The sequence below is a fragment of the Styela clava genome, chromosome 5, assembly GCF_964204865.1.
Source record: "Styela clava chromosome 5, kaStyClav1.hap1.2, whole genome shotgun sequence".
Classification (NCBI taxonomy): Eukaryota; Metazoa; Chordata; class Ascidiacea; order Stolidobranchia; family Styelidae; genus Styela; species Styela clava.
The window spans coordinates 5,054,662-5,078,625 of NC_135254.1; the positions used below are offsets into that span (position 1 = coordinate 5,054,662).

The following is a 23,964-nucleotide window of genomic DNA, read 5'->3' on the forward strand; positions in this document are numbered from 1 at the left end:
CACATACTTCTCGAGCGCCGTTCGTTGTTCATATCGCTCTGCTAAAAGAGTAAGGGTTGATGCGTAGCCGTATGCGTAGCAAATTTATTCGCTCGCTAGGCGTTAAGCATGGCTGTTACATTTTTGAGGCAAATAAACATACATACATACAACAACAAACGGACAAACAAAATCCCGACTTCCTGAAGTATGCGCACCAAGATAGCGCACAACCTGAACTCAGGTTGTGTACCAGTTTTGGGTTCAGGCTATGCGACATCCTGGTGCGCATACTTCAGGAGCACCCAAAATCCGAATATATATCATTTTCATAAGTCGTCGTCGGGTATAAATCACTTATGAAAATTAAAAAAACTACTCCAATTCATTGCTAGACGACCATTTTTGTACTTCCAATTCACCTTGAATGAGTTCGCAATTAAATGGGGAGGATTGTAACCGGATGAAATGCACTTTATTCCAATAAAAAGCTGTACTCTTGTACAATGATCAACGCATTATTCATAATTTTACGCGAATTCGTGGGATCTGAACATCTTTCTCATAAGTGATATCTTCGCTTGGGAATTAGATACCCCATTAATTAATTAGTAGTGTATGTTTTTTATCGTAGCGAAGTTCGTGTATATCGCGTTGGTTGGAGTTTGAGGCTTATTGTTGACGCGTAGCGTCGAGTGTTTCGAATCTCAATCAATTAATTGCATAACTTGGGATAAAGTTGAAAACGTATATAAGTCCACCAAGAACATTAATAACATACGAAAAAATAAACACAAAATAAAATTGGGCAACAACTTCAACAATTAATTGAAGATATGAAAATTCTAAACGAAATGAGAGCAAGGAAACACTTTTTAGAAACAATAAACGCTGGGATATTCGTCAATTAGCATGCAACTTGGCTTGTTCATTGTTCGCTTTGTTAAATGAGTATGAGGTTGACGCGTAGCCGTTTATGTTATGAATTCAAATTATTAATTTTATTTGATCGCTCTGACGTAAAACATAACAACAACAAACTGATAAACAAAATCCGATCCGAATATATATCTTTCGCATTAGGGATTTTTACCACTGGGAATAAACTACTCCATTCATTGCTAGAGGATATATTGTATCGTCGTTCGCGAAGCTCTTTCGCGGGTTGATCGTTAGTAAAAGAGTCGATAAGGCTTACGGTTGACGCATAGTGGTGAATATTCGGCGGCATGGCGCATCGTGCTAAGCGTTATAAATGCACACCTCTGATTTCGAATCCCATGCGGGAATAGTTATGCGCGAGAGGATTACCGGCCTTACCCGCGATAAATATGTAAATCTTATCCTATCCTGTTCCAAAAGCTTAATTGTGCAAAGCACATCATTCTGGGTATATTAGTAACCGCTGTTTATTCCCCCATTATTGAACACGAAATGGACTTATTGATCGTTTTTATTATCATCTTGTCATTTCTTGTTGTTGTTGTTGTTTTTAAATAATAACCAAAAATATGGATTTCGGAAGCTAAAAAACATCTTTCACCCTAAACTCAATGACAAACAACATAATTAGAATGTCAGGGGCGTTTCAAACTTTTTTGCTGCCCGGGGCGAATTCCTGATAATGCTGCCCCTTATTCTCAACTTTAAAAATAATTCGGCGATAAACAAATTCTAGATGTTGTTATACACGAGAATAAATATATTGAAGGTCAAGTAAGAGTTCGCCATGTTCGTATTATTATTATTTGAGTCATCAAACTAAGCAACAAACACCGCCATAACGCCTCTGCACTGAGTATATCTAAACTTAATCGACCTTATACTCAGTACAGGAATGTGTGACATTTGTCGGTGGGACATATAACCGACTTCGGGCATCTAGCTTGGCCACACAAGTAGTTTTTCCATATACATAACGCATTAAAAAATTTCACAATGAAAATGCTATCGCTTAGCCCAGGGGTTCTCAACCTTTTACTGACCGCATAACACTTTTATGTTTCTACTGTGGCCGCGTACCACCGACAAAACGCTTTTTTGGCGGGGAACAATGGCACAAGAAACGCGCTATGGTAGTATTTTATGTGGCACTACATCCATTTTTAGAGCTTCGTGCAAAGTTTCACCGTATTAATTATATTCAGTAACAACGTAATAATTGCGTGCAAAATCACGAGAGAATTTGCGTCGTCTACCGTCAGAGTTGAAAGGCTTTAATCATCGCCACCACTATATTATCGAAAAACTCAGACAAATACACTTTAATCGGCGCTAGCCACTGTCCGGAACTGCCTAACGCCTAACGGCGGAAGATTTGACAAAAGCAATAAAACATCATGTATTTTCACCTACGTAACCGCCGTTTCAAATACCAACTGTCGGGTTAAAAGTTTATGCTTAATGGAGGAAAATCTGAGTGTTGACAAGGGCCACATTAAATGGCTTGGCGGGCCATTGGTGCGCGGGCGGACTGCTGCCGACCATTGCTCTAGAAACAAATGGAGTCGGTCAAATGCCGCTTGATGAGTTAGTAATTACTACAAAAAAACAATAATGTAATAATGACGAGACGTAAACAAAGGAGCCCAAAAGTTTAGCACACTGTAACGTGAATAACTAAACCTAATTAGATAGATATTATATTTTGACAAGTCAAAAGTAAACGTAAATTGAAAATGGAAAATCTGGATTGCTATAACACAGTGGTTCTTAAACTTTTTCGAGCGCGACCCAAATCTGAGTTTTATGAATACTCGCGACCCAATCCTAAATAACGCAAAATGTGTTTTTAATGTTCGTACAATTACAGACAACTATTTATTAGAAACAGTCCATTGACTCAGTGAGAAAACTGAAATTTCCTTTTCATTATATCTTCAATACACAGCTCTATTTTACTTAACGCAATACGCAAGTTGTCACAGGTATCGAGGCGATTGCGAGCTTAGTTTTGATAACAGTCAGTGCCGAATATCCTCGCTCGCACAAGTGCCTTGTCGCGAATTGTAGCAGAAAAGGCGTCCGCTGTCCGTCGCAAACACGACATCCTAGCTGGCCTTCGGTATCTCTCGCAATATACAACTTTTTACTCATCAAATGTGCACACACTGCTTCGTTCGCGGTAAATGGTGCCTCGAGATGAAGTCACATTTTCTCTAGATATTGAATACTCTAATGTCGAGAAGCGAGCTTTTTCATTGCGTCGTCTATTACAATTTACATTACCAAAAAGACACCCATTTTTGGTTATTTTAATCCACTAAGACAACATTCCACGCGGTCAACACAACGACAAGCGACGTGCATGGTTACCGATACCATAAAAATAATACACGTGACTGGCATATCAGAATCGTGATGTAACAATGAGCTCAAGACAGTTCTTTCCGTGAATGAAATTTTATATTCCATTATTTTTAAATACCAGAGTTTAAAAGCTAAATTGAAACATTGGGAAAGCTGAAAATTCGTCCTCCTCCTCTTAGATTGCCCTTGCATTGACGACCTTGTCGCGACCCATTTTTAAACTTTCCGCGACCCATACTTTAAGAACCACTGCTATAACGTAATTAGGATCTTATGTACAGAGCCCCCGCCAAAAAAACACTCCGCCAATGCTCAAAATAAGAAAATTAGTAATTATTCAGCTAGGGTTAGTAATGCAGATTGCATTAGAAATTGCAGTTTTTAAATTGTAGCCTAACTCCAACCGGATAATTACTATCTTGTAATTTTAGAACGTGGCGATGTGTTTTAATCAGACCTTACATTTTTGTATTTAGGGTTTTGTTTTTTATCAATTCTAAAAAAAAACATGGTGTTTTAAAACAAGGGCTTGTTTTAAATAAAATTTTTTTTTCTGTATTTTTTTTTTATTTAAATCCCCTCTGCATCGCCGCGAAAATACGCCGAAACGTTGCATTCTGGCAGCTGCACACGAGCCGGAATTATAATTTCAAAAATGTAAGTGAAAATTCCCTTTTTGACTTTTACTTCTATTGCGTACATTTATCGCCACGTTTGTATCTCCACCAAAGTCATAAGATTTTAACCGAAATGTTTATCCGAGATATCAGAGAGACGTTTTGAGTAAAATCAAAATATTTATGATAAAAATTATGAAACTTAGCTCACGAGCCTACTACAAATGCAATTAAATTAAGGGCAGTCTTCGGCGAAACGAGTGGGTTGCGATAATGTACATGAGCCTCTATCGATATTTATGGCGTTTTGAAGGATTTATTGCAAATAAGAAGCGCTTGGCAAGTTTTTACATCCATTTTTCTTCAACATATTTTATACAAAAAAATCAAATAGTACAGCCATTTTAAACAAAACAGGCAGAATCTTACTTACAGAATCTTACTCTCAGACTGGTCCCGGTACAATCGGACTCTCCTCGTGCACGGCATAATGAGCTAGTAACTTCGCAAGGGAACGTAATATTAAGTCGTAGTTTGAAAAATCTTTCTCTCGCGATAAACGAATAAATCCTATGTGTTTTCCTGTAAAAAACACCAACCCATATAAGACACTCTTGGCTAATTGACTATAATGCCAGAATTCTCCAACATTATTCTCCACTTGTTACTTATCGATTTTAATCGGTAAGTATGTTGATAGGTATTTGTCTGTCTGTATGTTTGTCTGTTAGATGCACGCGATATCTCACGAAAGCGAGATTGAATCTGCTCCAGATTTTGCATGTGCATTCATCTTATCTCGGACCAGAAGCCTATTGATATTGGGCGAATTATGTCGTATAATTAGCGAGTTATTAATTAATTAGTGATGGGACACAAGGTGTCACTATGGAGTAAGAGCGCTGTTTTGGGATCCCCTAACTTTCGATCGATAAGTCCTCGGTCTCTGACTGATATTCTCGTATATTCCTTCATTTTATTTTAAATAATAGGTATAATCTATAAATTAAATACTTTGTCGAACTGGCTATAACACGATGGTCATTTTGAAATGTAAAAAAGGCATTTTTCTGTATGGTACATAGCATTTTTCTTGGCCTGAAACGTTTAGATAAGGGTGGTCAAAGGTGTTCGGCTCCGCGGGCCAAAAAATTATTTTTGCATTGTTCGCGGGCCACAATAAAGCCAAGAATAGGTAAACAGTGCAATACAAAACAAACACTTTTATTGTGCAAACACATAGTTATCAGGCATAGCCATTCTAGGCTAATAGAATCTGCATTCGATTTTTAGTTTTCTTTGATGCCTATATTGTGAGCATATATTCCCGACCAAAAAGTTAGAAAACCAGATAACAATTTAGTCTAACAAGCACATTATTTAACTTCGCTAATTGCCTCAGCTAGCCATAACACTATTTAATTCAGTGACATTAGTGACGACAATATGTCAAAAGATTTTTCTGATTAATTTTATGACGAAACCACACGAAATGCGATTTTTTGATTCCTCTCCGAATGTGACACGAGCCACAGATAATGAAGCGGCGGGCCACATGTGGCCCGCGGGCCTGGGTTTAGATCATCCTGGTTTAGATCATCAAGTCTCTTGAAAACCCATGTTGTCCGTTCCCGCTTGCTGTTACGATCTAACTTGACAACATTTAGAAGTTTCGAGCCCCGCGTAGGGATAATTATGTGCATTGCTGGACTCCTTGCCACCTTAGGGTGGTCACGTATAGTCGTTTGCGCTTCCTACACCAACAAGTCCATGCTTCCGAAAACAAATAACTGGCTAACTAATTCCATACCCGGCATGAAATGGTAATCGGATGAGAGGTCGTGGTTCGCCATATGCTAAGCGTTAGGAATACGCTCGCCACCGCATCTCTGATTACCCTTCGTGGGTTCGAATCCCATGCGGGGATGGTTATGTGCGAGAGGATTGCTGGACTCCTCGCCGTCGTAGGGTGGTTCACGTACCATCAAGTCCATGCTTCCGAAAACAAACAATACAGTAAAACTAAACCCATACCCGACTTGGAATGGTAACCGGACAAAAGACCGTGGTTCGCCACATGGTTAAGCCGTCTTATAGGCTTTCCTCTCCCCCGGGATAAATATGTAAATCATATTTTATTTTATATCGAGAGGCATCAGTGGCTGCTTATCTAGTGTTCTGTTCGGGGCGAAAAGCATGAATGAGCATCGCAAATAGAAATTATATATATATGGGTGTGTGTATTAGATTTCAAAGCAATACAAACGAATTGATAAAATATAATTAAATAGTGCAATATTAATGGTTTAACAATATAAAGTGCAATTAAATTAAACAGAAAACGCATCAGTGCACAAGAACAGTTAAGCTAGGCAGAAGAAGTATAATACTTCAATGATATTTGCTCTTATAAAAAAATTCGTGTGAGTTTTTGTGCCTTTGTCCAAAGATGGATATTTTCACTTTCGTTCCAAGGAGACTTAATCTTAGACATGTCTTTCACAAAATGAATCTACACGAGGAGGTGATTGCACTCGCAGCCGCTAACATTTTTTCCAATTTTTTTCGACAGTCAAGCTCAATCAAGTTCATGCGTCTGAAACAGTGTTTTTACACATTTTTCATTGAGAAAATCCCGCGGCACACCACCAGCTGAAAAAAGGCCTAATATTCACAATATAAGTGTTATATTGTTTATATAAGCTTTTTTACCATTGAAGAAAAATGTTGGATTGGACATCTTGAATAGTAATCGAATAAAAACAAAGACAAAAAGGCAAATCACCACCTTCTGGTATATAACAGAACTACATGAATGTTCTGCCGGGCGCAACACCACATAGCCATAGACTTACAAATTGGAGAATTTCCCACGGAACCCCCGACAATATTTTACGGCACACCGGTGAAGAAACACTGGTCTAAAACACAAGTTCTCAACCAGTGGGCCATGGGCCATAGAAGGATTTTGAGTTGGGCCAGAAAACTAATAAAAATTGCTAGTAAGTTTTGATTGTAGCAGCATTCAATGGCAATGCTGTTTTGTGCTAGAGTGTCAATTCCCATTCTTATTATAAACGTTAAGTGTTCATTTTCGCAGAAACATCTTGCTTTTTCTTGTAAAATAATGAGGAAACACGGATCTTTGTGTATAAAAAAATTAGAATAACTATATCACAGCTTAAAACAATAAATAATAATTTAGGTAAAAAATAAACATGGTTCAATAAATACATGATAAGTACAAAAATGTTTTTGTGTCGGGGGCTTAAGATGTGCAGTGAGTGGATGCAATTGCTCTTTGATAATGAAGATCATTGGAATGTGCAAAAATAATAATTATTTAATAAAATAAACAAGGTATAAATGATGATACTTAATTAGAAGCAAGAAACCATTAGAATTTACAAAAATAATAATTAAAAACCGGTAAAATAAGAAAGTAATAATAAATACATGTTTGACATATAAAATCAAGTGCAGTTTCAGGTATTTTGTGGCATCCGAAGATGCCGCAAAACCATGGCGATATTTCCAAACCATGACAGTTATGGCCAAACTCACGGTGACAGACTTTTTAGCTGCCACAAACCAATAGCGAGATGCCATTACCACGGCAGCAAATTGAAAACCAATGGTGGGTAAAAGTTTGCTGTCGTAACGACGGCATTTAGGCTGAAATGGCAGCACTGCCCCTAATGGTGACACAATTTAGGTAAGTTAGAACATTTTCCTTATGAATACAGTTTTAATTAATTTAAGGTTTCAGGTTCAAGTAGATATAATTCCGCATGATAAACTAAAATTTGGTACATGACTTTGTGAATATCCGGTGCTAACGCCATAGCCCATGGCAAGAGCTGCCATGAAGTGGTAAGAACTGCGACTCTGTAAAATGTTGTTGTTGGAATTATATTTTAAAATGCAGAGAGTTGGAGTCAAATTATATATTGAAAATAATAGTTTACTAGACTTTGCCTATCCCTGTTAGGTTATTTTTACTACGCATTTTGTTTGGGAGGAGAAATGAAAAATTTGAGACAAACATTGGCTTTTGTTATAAAGGTCTAGAACAGTGGTTCTCAAACTTATAAAGCTACGCCCTCTTTAAAATTCGCTAAGTCTCGCACTCCACTTCAAAAATAACTAGCTAACAATAAGCTACAAATAACAGATAGTAAGGCGAAAGTATGTTTTATTCATAAAACATCTTGAAAATGAACGTAATTTTTCTACGACCTCTTTGTGGGGCGCCCCCATCGTTTGATAACCACTGGTCTAGATTCTACCAATTTTGCGGACTCGATTACGAATTTTAGTCGACAAAAACAACATGATAAGTTGAGATCTGTGTACGATCGACATTTGTAATGACTACATACGAAAGCGACTCCCTCAATTTCTATGGGACCTAAACGACGTGTTTCTTCAAAAACTCTTGAAATCTATCGGCATAAGCGTCAGGATTGACTGTAGAATAGGAGTAACCAGACTTTTTATACTTCATCGCTTTAAAGATTCCTTCGCAACGTTTTTTGAGTCCAAAAGGCGTAAAAAAGTCGATAATACCGATGAAATAGCGTTCTTGATTTGACCCATCGATTATGTGAAGCTCGTTACGACATTGCGGCAGTAAACGACGGTTCTGCATGATTGATTCTGATTCGTTTACGGAATCTCGACTATCGGCAGTGCTAAAAAAAAAATTATAAGTCAGGAAATTGTTTTTTGAATGACTTTAAAGTTTATAATTGTTCACTGTATACTATCCCGTGGAAGCGAATTGCACCGAAGTTTCGAAAGAGGAAAGTGACAAGATGGCTTGAATACTGCGAACAAGACTCTGTCAACGGCCACTGATATGGGAGGGCAGGAACTTAGCCAGAGTGTTGTTGAGGGCCTCGCCAATGTTCACTGGTTAACCCGGAAATAAACATGAAAATCCTACCCTCAAGGTTTTTTACACTATTAAGACAAGAAACAAGGCATAAAAGTTAGCCCACCTTTTCTTAGGACTGACAATTGATGAAGTACTTTTAGTTGAATTACTTTTCACTGTGTCAGATTCGTTTTCTTCTTGTACTGTGCCTGCAATATTAAATCATATTCAGCTGTTGTACTTGAAAATTAAACACATCTCTGAGCAAAGTTATGGCCGACCACTCAAATGCAGAGTCCTACTGCACAAAAAGAGAATTATATTGAAAACAAGAGAACTATGCTCAAATATATGGACACCTAGCGCCACCCAGTGGCAATAATTTTGATGACGTCATAGCGAAAAAAAAAAGTAATAGCCTTCTGGAGAAAAATTTTATCTTTAACCACTGAAAATATCAAAGCAATTGGTCCAGTATTCGAAGAGAAAAGCGATTTTTTAAAAATGGAGACGGAGACAAATAACAATAACAACAAAATTTTGAAACGATCGTTATGGCCACTAAATGTGTCCAATAAACTTCAATCTCACTGTCATTCCAACAACACCCTTAAATAACCAATAAGATTTTCTTAAACGGAGATAACTCATTTTGTTCACCTACTCTACATCAACCTGCGTAAAGGGAATGAAACCTATGGGCGGGAGGTTATTCACTTGGCTAACACAGACAGTCCCCGACCCGTAAAAGAACTAAAATAAGGAAAATCCGAATAAAATTACGCCCCAACCTGGTACACATACTACGGGAGTACCCCCACTGAGTGCTCTGGGGGGGAAAAGGTTAAAAGTGCCGAAAAGGTCAAGGACTGCAATGCCCATACAATACCTGGTAGGTTTATGTTCTCATCTGGTGACGACGATTGTGATACTTCGGATTCCTCACTAATCTGTTTCATCATTCTTGTTGGACTTTGGGCCCAGTGACGTAGAACACTGTGTTGACGAGATGTTGATCTAAGGCAGAATAAGATAGGATGTACATACTTATCCCAGGAGAGATGATAATCATATGGGGAACCACAGCCTCTCGTCCGGCTTCAATTCCATGTCAGGTATGGGATTAGTTAGCCAGTCATTTGTTTTAAATTTATGGACTTGATGGTGAAGCAAGCCGTAATCGACGTAATACGAAGTCCAGCAATCCTTTCGTATATAATTATCCCCGCACAGGATTCGAACCCACACAGGCTAATCAGAGTTGCAGTAGTGATATGATTCTTCAGTCTTAGCACGATGCGCCACACGGCCAAGCTGACATTGCTAAGGCTACAAAGTAAATCTCAAACAAATAGAAAACATTTAGAGTTTTATGCATGTATGGACTTGATGATGAAAGAAGCCGTAACCTGCAGCTATGTGATCCCCACTACAATGACATGGAGTCCAGCAATAGGGTCTCATGTAGTTTCTTACCTAACATACTTCTAGTGGGCGTAGCATGACGATTTTTTCACGTATCAATCCTAACCCCACCCTGACTACACCATCCAAAAATTACGTCATTACGACGCCACAGTGACGTAATTAGAGCCCTTCAAACTATACGAATTGCCATCCAAGACGCGCAAATGAGCACCCGTTAGGATTGACATATCAAAAAATTGTTATGCTACGCCCACTAGAAGTATGTTAGGTAAGAAACTACACGAAACCCCAGCAATATTTCTTGCCTAGATCGGAGCAAAAAGCATTGTTTGTTGGACGAATTATCATAAATATCACTTCAAAATAAGTCTTACTTTTTTGTTCTGACTATGATTGAAGCAAGTTCCCTGTTCTCCTTGATTTCTTCTTGATGTAGAGATTGTACCCCGATCAGGAGACTATAATCAATAACTCTCAAACTTCTTAAAAACTCAGTATCGTGTTGGATTTGCAGATCAAACCAAGAGCTTTGTGAACCTGTGAATAGAGGGTTAATATTTTGAATTGTTATTGCTGGATTTCTCTCAGAACAAGGGTCTGCATGGTAGAGCAATTATCTTAATAAAACTAATGTGGTATAGCAGTAGGATTTCTATATTAATCCTAGAGAAAGGAAAAACGATAAGATGGCAAACCATGACTTCTCGTTCGGTTACCGGTAGGTTTTTACTGAAAACTGAATTTATCATTGTCAAATTTTCATAATCAGCAATCTTGGTACTTCCATTATTGTTCACATTTATTGGGTCCTTATCAATACAGTTAGCAATATTCTTTAGAATTAAGTGCCCCAGAAGATAAATTTGCGATAACGTATTCATTTTTGAAAAAATTGTACATTATAAAGATGATTTATACGTAAGATGTCAGTTACCGGTTAAAATAAATCGCAACCGTTAACCATTTAAAATCGGTTAACTGATTAACCGGTTAACTATTCCCAGCCCTAGTTACCGGTTCATGTTGGACATACAGCCAATCATGAAGGGTGATATTTTAGGTTGTTATTTTTGAATTTCTCTCAGAACATGGCTCTGCTCACCAAAGCTTGATAAAACTAAGGTGTTTCAACTGTTTCAATTTTCTTGTAAAAAAATATCCTGGTCCACTTTCTGTTACACAATTTGATAGCTAATCTAGTTTGAGTAGAAGCTTGATGTAAGCTCCCACTCAATAAGTACCAAAGGCTTTTTCAGCGTTGTATAACTGTGACTGAAGGGTCATTTGAAAATTAAGCAAGGCAACATATTTCAATTAAATTTCAGGCAGTTCCTACTCCAACTGACTTTCAGCTTTTTTAAAAACTGTCACCTTCAAAAATCGTCAATATTATCAATCCTGACCATATTAAGACAAATTTCCACTGCTTTGATATGAATTTGAAAAAAATTGGAAAATCGCCTCTAAGTTTTGATTATTTTTCCGCTATTAGTGACATAGAAATAATATAAGGTTAAGGACCGAAAAACATAAATTCAAGAGAATTTAAATATTGCTCAGTCAGAAAAAGAGAATATTAGGATTTAATGCTATAAGAATTTCTCATAAAAACAAAAAGTAATCAGACATTAGAATCTCTCTTTGGATTCTCACCTAGAAATATTTTAGTTTCTTCAAAGTTCATGTCTTTCAAGACAGTGATGATTTCATTCTGATCATTGTTTTGTTCCTTTGTGAATCTTCCAGCCTGGTAGAATAAGTGAAGTTTATTTTTATTCTAAGCGGAGATCACAGGTTCAAATCTCAGCATAGAAGTTTTACATTGGGATTGCTTACTATATTGGTAGTTGGATAGGATTTACATATTTATTCTGAGGAGAGCAAAGTTGATAGGACAGATTAATCATATGGCAAATAACTGGCCTGTCGTCCGGTTACCAGTCCATGTCCAATATGGGATTAGATAGCCAGTTCTTTTGTTTTCAGATGCATGGACTTGATGGTGGAGGAGGCCATAACTGACCAGCAGTTATGTGAACCACCCTACATAATGCCCGCGAAGGAGGTGCGGTGGCAAGCACATTCCTAACGATTAGCACGATGCGCCACACCGTTGAGCAGAGCTAAGGAGTCAAAGTTTGGTATGTTTTATTGATATTGGAGTTGTATTTTGAAACTCCTCAGAGTTGGAAGTCGAAGTTGATTTCTCATAGTTATTATTGCAAGGGTGTAGCAAGGAACTTTTAAGAGGGGGGTTCTGAAATTTCTAATTGCCAAGTTAGATTGTGACAACTAGCGGGTCTGGCCGGAAAAAGTGTGTTTTGAAGAGTTTTGTTGGTCCAGAAAGCGTTTGAAGCTATGTATGATACAGAAAAACGTTTCAAAATTTGTTCTAAGCCGCAAACCCCAGGGTACACCTCGCTTTATCAGAATTTCCAACAAAAACTAGAAAAGCATTATTAAGTTTACTGAGACAATTATAGAAGGCTTACTTAAACCAAAGTTTATGTTACAATTATTTTTTTTAAATTTGTGGCCGGAGTCACAGTAACTCAATTCAAGTAAAACATTAACTAATGTTAAAAAAAGATCAGTTAGAATTAACAACACACCAAGCTGAAATTGAACCATCCTCCATTATGAAATAGAATTTACGACCAATCTCAGCCTAGTAATTAGATTCGAGGTTGTTTGATCGACTTTCCTCGCCCCAAGATAAATATAGATGCCTATAAAAATCAGTACACAGACAACAACCTACCTGACAGCCTTTCAAATCAAATCTTTGGTTAATTCTTTCATCCGGATATAAGATGCTTTGCATTACAATGAAATAGACCTGAAAATATTTCAAAATTAGGCCTCTGCACAAGGCTGTAGAAAGCAGCCATGAATATTTTTAGGGATATTCAAAATTTAGTAATTCAAAATAATTTGATATGTTACCCCATTTGCACAAAATGTTTTGTTTTGACGAAATAAGTAAAATAGAATATGAAACAATGTTCTAAAAATAAGCACGCATACATTGTCAACAGAGGGTCGCAAGTATTAAGAGTCTTAGGGTGACAAAAGTTCAAGTTTAAAAAATCTGCTGAAATTGCCCTTCCCAAAGGCAAGAGGAGGCTGAGGTACAGTAGGGGGTTTCAGTAGCGAAGTGAGCCTGTTGAGAGGTTCTTTAATATATTGTTAGATAGGTGCCTAATTGCCTATTCCCTTTTGTGGGCGCACCCCTACCGTTTAAGACCCACTGATATAGATGAATAGATGCTCCCGAAGTATGCGAACCAAGATGGCGGACATCGGAACGAAACATGGGTAACAGGTTAGGGTTAGGCCATAATTTCTTTCCAATTTTCCTTATTTTAGTCCTATTATCAGTTCGAAGACTAGCCAAGAGCCTCCCGTAGTATTTATACCTAAAATTATGGCCTAACCCTAACCTAGTACACATATTACATTCCGATGTCCGCCATCTTGGTCCGCATACTTCGGGAGCCCCGTCAGATATCAGTGATTGCTTATATCTAGCCTTGTTCAGAACAAAAGTCATGAATGAGCGTTGTATCACGACAATATACGAAAAAATAATGGTGTGCCCCTCCAGATTTTGGATTGGCTATTACCTTGTGTGGGGTCAAGTCAGAGCTTGGAATTTTTTTATTGATATTTAAGCCAAGACCAGAGTCGTACTTTTGAACTTGAGTTGAAAAATCAGAGCCAAAATAGAAAGTTTCAATTTTTTGAAATCAGGGATGGATTTTCAGGTGGGCAGAATGAAATGTTTTGGCATGCTGCATTCGGCTCGCACGTCGCAGTTTGAAATACCTGTACTTCTCAAATAAAATTAATCCTTACCGGATCATGCTTACTGATGGTGATTTTATACAATCCAAGATATCTTACAATCAATGAATGCGGGTATCGTTTGAGATGATTGATGTAACTGAAAATAGGAGAGAAAAAGTTTAAAGAAGAGGTCCTCAGTTCTCTTTCATTGGTATTCAGAGCACAAAGTGGTGATTGAGCAGGGACAAATGGGGGAGCTAATGCTGCAAAAGCATATGCCAGGTAATGTGAACTCAGGAAAATACTTGGGTTTGTGGATACGTTAGAGGTCCACACAGATCATATCATCTGCTCGGCGGTGTGGCGCATCGAACGAAGCGTTAGGAATATGAATCATGTGGGGATAATTAAACAAGTTGAGATTGCTGGACTTCTCTAGCCCCAGTAGGGCGGCTCACGTAAACTCTGACCGATTACAGCTTCCTCCACCATCAAGTCTATGCATTTGAAATCAAAATAACTGGCTAACTAATCCCATATGATTAAGTGTTCTTATCGGCTTTCCTCTGCCCAGGATAAATATGTAAATCCTGTTAGAACTCTTCCATCAATACTTTGAGTACATATTATTAAGGAAGAGCGGGAAATGCATTTTAGTTATCGGTAAAACATTTCGTCTAGTTATTCATAACATTGAGCCACTCTAACCCTGGATCAATAAAGCCTTGACCAGTAAAGGGTTAATTTCTCATGAAACATTGATTATATTCAGCAAAGGGCAAAATATTTAAAATTTATAAAACGAACTGAAAGAAAAATGTGGTTCATACAGAGCATAATCAAGTATGATACGAGAATATAAGATATAATTGAAGTATTATCATGCTTGGCAGAACATAAAACATTTTCTGATAAGCCTTGAAGGATTTTCCATCAAATGTAACCTAGTCTAGAGATAATGTCTTTCTATGAAATATATAGGCATTGATTTTTGACATGCTTAAATTATTTAAATTTTAAGAGTAATGTAACCAAGGGAACAAGCACATTAATATTTACATGCAAGCATGAACCCCTGTGGGGTTATTTAGTGCAGTATTTCCCTACTTTCTATGGCTCACGGCCCCTTTCCGGACGATTTTAGCACCTGTGGCCCTTCGGTTGGCGCTCCAAAATTATGTGTACAAATATGGGGTAACTAATTTTGTTTGCCTACTTTTCATCAAGTTGTGTAAAGGGACTGAAACCTAAATACAGGGGGTGTATTCACTTGACTAACACAGACATTCCTCGAACTCGTAACAGAACTAAAATAGGGGAAACCGGAATAAAATTATGGCCTAACCCTAACCTGGTACACATACTACGGGAGTACCCATTCGACTTTACTTAACAATTTATTTTAATTTTAAGAATCAAACATTGCAGGATAACCCTTACAGGGTATTGATTTTGACACTTTTGAATTATTAAAACAAACATAACGTCGTAGAACCACACACAATCAAGCAAGACCCGTACAAAATCATACACTTATCTACAAATTATACTTGGCCGATTGATTTCATTGTTGAATTATAAATCAACTTCCAAAATAGAAAAGTAGTTATATTTAAACTTCATCAATATGATTTATTATTCATAACAACAAAATAAAGATAGGAACACAGATTAGGTCAATGGTTCCCAAAGTTGATTAAAATTAGAAGCAGAAGGATATTCGCGGGCCGGGAGTAAAAAGAGCTGCAAGGGCACAACCTGTATGTAATCCTAATAACCGGTACATATAATTAAGATACCATTATAACTGAATTGTTGGGAATATACACCTCCTTAAACTGTGATAGTGACGTAACAATTGGTATCTAGAACAGTGGTTCTCAACCGCCGGTCCGCCTTCCATTAGAACCGCGTTTAACTCGTATAATATCAAAAAACAGCAGCAAATTTCTCATTAAATTTGATTGTCTTCTTTTGCACCGCTAACATTTGTCGTAATTGCATTCTTTTGATTATGTTTTTTGCTCATGATATTTTTGGTTAATTTTGAAGGTCCGCCGGTCCGCAAAATTTGTTTTGAAATTTTACCGGTCCGCTAGCTGAAAAAGTTTCTGATCTAGAATGTTTGGCGGGCCGTAATGAATCGTTAAGCGGGTCGTGATTGACCCAGGGCCGTGGTTTGGAACCACTGGATTAGATGGGAATGAGTGAGAATGACTAACTAATTTTGACTAGAACACAACGTTTGAATATTTTTGTAATTATTATATTTATATTTCGATCTGAACTAGGCCTTGCACAAGCCGCAATTATTTTTGGACACAAAGTTAACATACCTTCAAAACAAATTGAAAATACTACTTTAGAAAAAGTCAAAATAATATTTGATTTTTAAACATCATCACTGAAATACCAAGAAAAACTACGATAATACAAAATTAATGTTGTGAATTACACCCTATGCCAGTGGTACCCAACTTTTTATGACTCGTGGACACCTTCCAAAGGCTTTTAGCACTCATGGCCCCCCTGTTATCATTCCTGTGGAACTATCGTGTTACCTTGATAGGTGGATTTCGAATTCCATTATGTTCAAAAAATTCATGCTCAACAAAGGAAAAACACTCTGTAAAATAACCTTATCAAGCAATGAAACGAGAATATCGGTTAGTGACCGAGGACTTAACCATCAAAAGTTAGGGGATCCCCCAAAACAGCGTTCTTACTCCATAGTGACACCTTTTGTCCCATCACTAATTAATTAATAACTCGCTAATTATACGACATAATTCGCGCAAAATCAATAGCCTTCTGGTCCGAGATATGATGAATGCACATGCAAAATTTGAAGCAGAATCAACCACGCGTTTGTGAGATATCGCGTGCATCTAACAGACAGACAGACAAATACCTATCAACATACTTACCGAATAAAATTGATAAGTAACTAGGAAGAACGGTGAGTTTTCTTGACAAAAGTAAAATCAGTTTTGCGCCTGATATTTGGCCCCCTTCACCTGCTCTGTGGCCCCGATTTAGAATCGCTGCTCTATGCGATGGACATAACAATATTATTTAAAACAGTTCAAGAAAATACGAACCTTGGCAAAATCTTTAGAAAAAAATTCTTCTCATTTCTTGTATGTGTCTTGATCATAAGCTGTTTGTTATTACTGAAAAATAGTGTTTACTTAATATTGTAAAATTAATGAAATCAAAGAGCATTTATTGAAGCATTGAGGGGGGGTATATTCACTTGACTAACACAGACTGTCCCCGAACTCGTAATAGAACTAAAATAAGGAAAATTGGAATAAAATTATGGCCTAACCTGCAGTTTTTTCAGCTTGGTCCTTACGAATGACCAAAAGGTTGGGGTGATCAAAATTAAGTTGGATTTTATTCAAGAAAAAATTCAAAAACTCAAAGCGATATCGCCCATAATCACCTAGAATCAAAGACGACTGACTAATCTTTGGGCAAAGTTTTCTGGCGAACACTCAAGGGACTTCCTGAAGTATGCACACCAAGATGGCGCACAGCCTGAACTCAGGTTGTGTACCAGGTTAGCGTTCAGGTGATGCGACATCTTGGTGCACATACTTCAGGAGCACCCACTCAAGAGTAAAAGAAAACGATCTCTGAGCAAGATGACTTATGGGTATTAATGAATTGCAAAGAGATACTGAAACTATTTAAAATCACCATAGCTTAATAACACACACCAGTAAATAATAAATCAATATAAAAACTCACGAAAGAAAAAAGTTTTGTCCACTTTTTGAATTTGAAACAAATTCCAGATATTTAATTTCATTATCATCTGGACATATACGATCGTAATAAGTGTCTGGAAACATATCAACTTGTTCTCTGAGTGACTCGAATACTTCTGGTGCATAAGTCACAAATTCAAACTCCTGAATAAAAAATTGTGGTTTTTAAGATTAATATTGAGATGTAGTAAAAAGAATTATGATATCCATCAATTAGGAATATTCGGCACATCCGAAGTATGTGCAACAAGATGGCGCACAACCTGAACCATAACCTTGGTACACATACTATGTTCAGGAAGTGCGCCATCTTGGTGCACATACTTCTGGAGCTACGAATATTTTCTATCAGGGGGTGTGCAACAGGGCCGTGGGCCACAAGATGGCACACCAAGCCATTTAGTATGGCCCATGTGAACACACAGATTTTTCCCCTTCAAGCACAAACTCTTAATATGACAGTTTAAGTTTAAAAGGAGCTCACATGGTTAAAAATACATAATGATTTTTTCTTTTGTCGCTATGTTAAATCCTTCGCCGTTTCGCTTGGTACATTTATTACTGTAAAACTAAGCAAAAGCCACATTCTCTGCTCTTGCCTTTCCTGTGGCACAGCGGCTGTAGATAATTTTTATTTCGTTGTGTTACAACTTGTGTACAAAAACTATTTTTTGTTGTATGGCCAAGCTCGATATCTTTTGGTTATATAGCCCACCGACAAAAAGTGTTGCCCAATGTTCAATATCCGAGGTGTCCAAAAAATTTTGTTTGATTTTGTAAGGATAAGAGCTAGAAATTTCTCATTGTGTAGTGTAGTTTTTTGTCATACAATAAATGATTCCATATCATTTGATTCGCTCTTGGCATTTGAGCGGTCGAGCGATCTTCTCCACTGCTGAGTGAGTGCATTTGATCCTACTTTGATCCAATTCTTTAAAAACAAAAAACAACTTACAGTTTTATCATGGCTTGAAACCAATTTTCTATGAATTTCTTGAGAATATTGTTTGTCAGTTCCCTGGCCCTGGAAATAGTAGAAAAATGAAATTATAAATTTTGAAGTTGATTTTTATTGTTTAGAGAAAATTTATTTACAAGTTGACCAATACCCACAAAATTGCAAAATAAACAGGTTAGGTACTTCCGGATAAAATAACAAGCTAAAATATGAGCTCAGTGAGGGGTGTAGCCAGAGAGTTTTTTGAGGGTTGAAACTCCGCACCCCCCTCTTTTTGAATGTAACATACATTGCAATTTTCGGACCTCCTGCGTTTCAAGCTGTGAAAATTGGGTATTCCCAAAGTATGCGCACCAAGATGACGCACAACCTGAACTCAGGATGTGTACCAGGTTAGGGTTCAGGTTGTGCGACATCTTGGTGCACATACTTTGGGAATACCCAATTTTCACAGCTTGAAACGCTTTTTAGATCCTCAGGACCAAATCCGGCCCGTGTAACGATTTAAAATGGCCCGCCGAGCTTACGTGAAATAGTGTTCAACAGATTTTATTTCTACCTTTTCACGATCTAGATAGCGCTAATTTATGTCATGAGTTCAAGCACGTGTTTATCGTAACAATTCAATTATACCAGTATATCAATTATAGGTACCGGTGTTAGGATTACATAGGGCAGTAATTTAGTTATCAGCCATATAGAAAAGCTTAAAGATGTCAGAAATCAAACAAAACTAGATTCAGAAAACTAACGTTTCTTGGAGAAATAGCAGTGTTCGTATTTCTCCATTGAAAAGCATCAAACGTATCAGTCTTCTTTGCCAACGAACTATTCCAGTTCTGAAGGAATACAACATTAAGCGCCATTATGAGTCAAACAAACGTGTTTACAAATTTTAGAACCCCCCTTGAGGAAGAGAAGTAGTTGGCCCCACAAAAACCCAATTATTAGCCTGGGTGAATATGTAAAAAGAAGAAATGGTTGAAATGGTACTACTGTAAAACCAGGCACCAAAGCCTTCAGGTCAAGTCCATGCGTCTAAAAACAAATAACTGGTTAAGAAATCCCGACTTGGACTGGTAACCGAACGAGAGACCGTTGTACGCCACATGACTAAACCGTCTTATAAGCTTTCCTCTCTCCAGGATGCATATGCAAATCCTATCCAAACTCATTATTACCGAAAAATCTATAAAAATTGACTGTAATTTACATAATCATTTGTATTATATTAGAAAAGCAATTATTTTAAAAATTCATGTATAATCAATTCCTATTTTAGCAAATAGTACTGAAATAAACCCTACTCAGTAAGCAATAGTTTATTACTTATCGATTTTAAGATCGGTAAGTATGTTGATTGGTATTTGTCTGTTTGTTTGTTTGTCTGTTAGATACACGCGATATCTCACGTAAGCAAGGTTGAATCTGCTCCAAATATTGCATGTGCATTCATCATAGTTCGGAACAGAAGCCTATTGATTTTCGATGAATTATGTCGTATAATTAGCGAGTTATTAATTAATTAGTGATGGGACACACGGTGTTACTATGGAGTAAGAGCGCTGTTTTGGGGGATCCCCTAACCTCCGACTGATAAGTCTTCAGTCTCCGACTGATATTCTCGTTTTTCTACCATAAGCAAAAACAACACTCGGTAAATACAGAAGGTTAACGTGAAGGAGAAAAGCGTGAAAACCAGTACTGATTAAAGCCCTTAATTAAGAACATATCTAAAAATCAAAAATAGCAGAATGTTTAAAATTTTATTTTTTCAGTTCAATTTAAAAACCTCGAATGTCGCTGCTAGAACTGAGTCTTTCTGATGGTTTCAGAATTGAATCGAGTATTTGTTTTAAATCAAATCTTGAATACCTAGGATTTATTTAAATTAATTGTATGTGACTTCTTTATTGCGATGGCTCTTCCAGACACATAAATTAATGGAAAGTGGGCCGAGTTGTCACAACAACCTAATAGGAAGAAAAGAGCCACATTTCAGAATTGTATTTCAAAAATATGGCTTCCGTAAAAAAATTGAGGAATAGGCCTAAACCTCGTCTTTTGACAGAATAAAAAAACATGATCGCGTCGATTTTCGTCTGGAGCAATTCGAATAATTTTATATTTGATTTGAAATGCCCAGACCTAGTCGCTGTTCGATTGCCAGCTTTGCTTTCCCGTGGTTGCTTTTACCCAGTTAAACTGTGTGATTATATTTTCTTCTTCTAGAACAGTGGTTCTTAAACATTTTAAGTAGCGCTCCACTTTTAGAATTTGTCAAGTCTCGTGTCCCACCTCAAAAATAACTAGCCAACAATAAGATACAAATAACAGATAGTAAAGCAAAAGTATGTTTTATTCAAATGACACATTGGAAATACGTAGATGGAACGTAAATAATGAAATAAATATCCAAAATAAGGCGGACAAGATCGAATCTAACAATATTTTTATTTTTAATTAGCTTCACCCCGCCCCAAAAGTTTGAGAACCATTGTTCTAGAACAGTGATTCCCAAAGTGGGCAATATCGCCCCCGGGTGGGCGGTTCGCGAATTGTCGCGGTTCTTGCCCGCTGTTCCGTTTTTAACTTTCAAAAAATATATGCGACCCGCAGAAGATTAGCAACCCTAAATGTACAATGGGGTGAATTTAGGGAGTTAAATGCTATAAGGAAAGAGTACACGGCGGTTTTTGAGGAGGTAGAACCCTAGATTCTTTCATTTCCGACCGCTAATATGATGAGGGGTTTTCAGCTGTGCTACCATTGCTATCAAAACAACGAAATCGCCTTTCCATCAGTAAACAGGGTAATTTTAGATGTTATAAAAATCTCGCTGAAGAACACCAAGCTCATCCATCTCATTAAAAAATACTATAAACTATGATTTGTCTCCTTATTCGGTCTGTGATATATTCGTTCCAGACTTTACATTTTTTATGCAGTGCCGGGGGGCGATGAACTTGTATAAACTACTCTAGGGGGGCGATGGTACAAAAAGTTTGGGAACCACTGTTCTAGAATATTGTACATCAGGGCTACTCAACTGGCGGACCGGGGTCCGAATGCGGACCTTTCGACCATTTAATTTGGACCGCGTCTGCTTGTTTATTTTGGCAGCATAAGCATCATTTGGTAATTTTAGATGATTTTGATATAATTCAAATACACATCTATACAGTTTGTTGTACTGGTACCAATATGTGACATTTGTGTCTATATTTGCGAGCCATCATTTGACGTTTCGTTTATATTGAAATAAATTTTCTGTAATGTCCGAACCCCAGTAATTTTGAAGTTTTCTAATCGAACCTTTGGTGAATATAGTTGAGTAGCCCTGTTGTACATGATTGACAAGACAAGTTGTAAAAAATAAATTTGACTCAACTTACCTTGAACTCCTTAGTTGCAGCAATGCTATCTTGCAGGCCTTGTCGAACATACAACGTAAATGGGTGTTTGTTGTGGGATTCGTCAATCTCGATAACGCCTCGTCGTTTCCAACGTTTGCGAAAGCGAATAAAGTAACTTTCTCGTTTCACATGACTCCCACTTTTGATTTGTGTGACTTTCGTTGACATTTTTCTACTTTTCTATATGTTTTTTCTGGATAGGTCTACTCTGAACAAGGCTCGATATAAGGCTATAAGCACATACTTGTGTATATATGAGTTAAAAAATGCAATATATATATCTGGATGGATTTGAAAGAAATATAAAATTATAATTTGGGTACTCCCACCAAAGTATGTGAACCAAGATGGCGGACACCGGAACATAGTATGTGCACCAGGTTAGGTTAGACCATAATTTTAGGTACAAATACAACGGGAAGTCACTTGGCTAGTCCCCGAACTTGTAATAGAACTGAAATAAGGAAAATTGGAATAAAATTATGTCCTAACCTGGTATACACACTATGTATGGGTGTCCGCCATCTTGGTTCACATACTTCGGGAGTATTTGTATGGATTCGCAGATCCATATCTAAAGAAGTGAGTTTGTGCAAGGTGATTGCTCGACTCTTTGTTGTCGCAGGTGACCACTAGGGCCCGTCGTTTCTATACCAGTGGGCCAGGGATCACTGCTGGGCCAGAGATCTATTTTCAAGTGGGTAAAAAAACTATTGAAAATTGCTACTCTTATTGATAAATTAGCTAAATTTGATTGTATTAGAAATGAATGATAATGCTGTTTGTTGCTACTACCGTAATTGGTAATTTTCATTTTACGGTAATTATTCCAATGAGTCCAGTATGGTTTAGTACCACAAGTACTTTCAGTGGGCGTGGCATATTGAATTTTGCATATGTTATTCCTAACCCCCATCTGACTATGTCATCCGGAAATTACGTCACTACGACGTTACAATCATGTCATAGAGCTTACCAAAGTAAAACTAAGATCGCCGGAAACGGCAACAAGAGAAATACCTTGCTCGACTTCCGGTGATCGTCTGCGCGTTTTGGACTACCATTCCAATATACTTTGGAGGGCCTTATTACGCCACTGAGATGTTGTATTAACATGATTTTTTTGGTGATGTAGTCAGGTGGGAGTTAGGAATGACATATGCAAAAATTGTTGAGCCAAACCAACTGGGAGTGCATGTGATAGTAAACTATACTAGACCCAGAACAGCTGCGCTAGACAGTTAAGGCAATTTTTGTCATAAATAAATAAAAAATTACTTAATGGTTAGCTATTTACCGTATCTATCTGACGTCACTGATTTTAAAACTCGCCTAACTTTTTATTGAAATACTCTGGCTGTTTGGTGAAGATCGCTTTAAACTTTCATCAGAAAGCCGTGTTAGGAAGCATTTATTCAGAATTTTTCCAAACATTCGCTCTCTTTGTTCTGAAATCCTGGAGTAAAAATAGACCGAAGGCATTAAAGGCCACTGCGGCATGGTTCACAATTTAATTAAGCCATTAAGCTGTTATACTGTCAGACTGTCATGTTTAATTATTATGAAGATACTGTTACATTTTTGGGGCAAATAACATAAATACATAGCCCACATACATAATACTGTCTTATTTCTCCCCGGGATAAATAATAAAATCTTACGCTAGCGAAATTGTAAACAAGGTAAAGCCGACACCCGACAGTAGCCAGCCTCAACTGAGACAAAACAGCGTCTCGTCGCCTAGGTCTCCGTGACGTAATGAAATATTTATAGCGTTCCGCGCCAATACGCAAGATTGAAATCTCTAGCCGTT

At 37.4% G+C, this 23,964-nt stretch overlaps 1 protein-coding gene across 1 annotated transcript; it reads right to left on the reverse strand.

Moving 5' to 3' along the window:
- Positions 1–6,033: 6,033 nt before the first annotated feature.
- Positions 6,034–22,428, reverse strand: LOC120343890 (phosphatidylinositol 4-phosphate 5-kinase-like protein 1). The gene is made up of 11 exons (XM_078113099.1): positions 22,131–22,428; positions 18,733–18,801; positions 17,758–17,921; positions 17,103–17,174; positions 14,071–14,158; positions 12,974–13,051; positions 11,866–11,959; positions 10,587–10,749; positions 9,674–9,801; positions 8,909–8,993; positions 6,034–8,599 (listed from the first exon to the last, which is right to left on the reverse strand). The coding sequence occupies exons 1-11, from the start codon at positions 22,317–22,319 to the stop codon at positions 8,317–8,319; spliced, it is 1,413 nt and encodes a 470-aa protein (XP_077969225.1). The 5' UTR covers positions 22,320–22,428; the 3' UTR covers positions 6,034–8,316.
- Positions 22,429–23,964: the final 1,536 nt, after the last annotated feature.

What these genes read in the sequence shown, in the direction of transcription:
- LOC120343890 (XM_078113099.1), bottom strand. Translation starts at nt 22,319, where the DNA reads ATGTCAACGAAAGTCACACAAATCAAAAGTGGGAGTCATGTGAAACGA. An exon ending in GGACAAAACTTTTTTCTTTC is followed by an intron (nt 17,175 to 17,757) that starts GTGAGTTTTTAT and finishes ACTATTTTTCAG; the next exon opens with TAATAACAAACAGCTTATGA. An exon ending in TTGATTTGAAAGGCTGTCAG is followed by an intron (nt 11,960 to 12,973) that starts GTAGGTTGTTGT and finishes TTATTCTACCAG; the next exon opens with GCTGGAAGATTCACAAAGGA.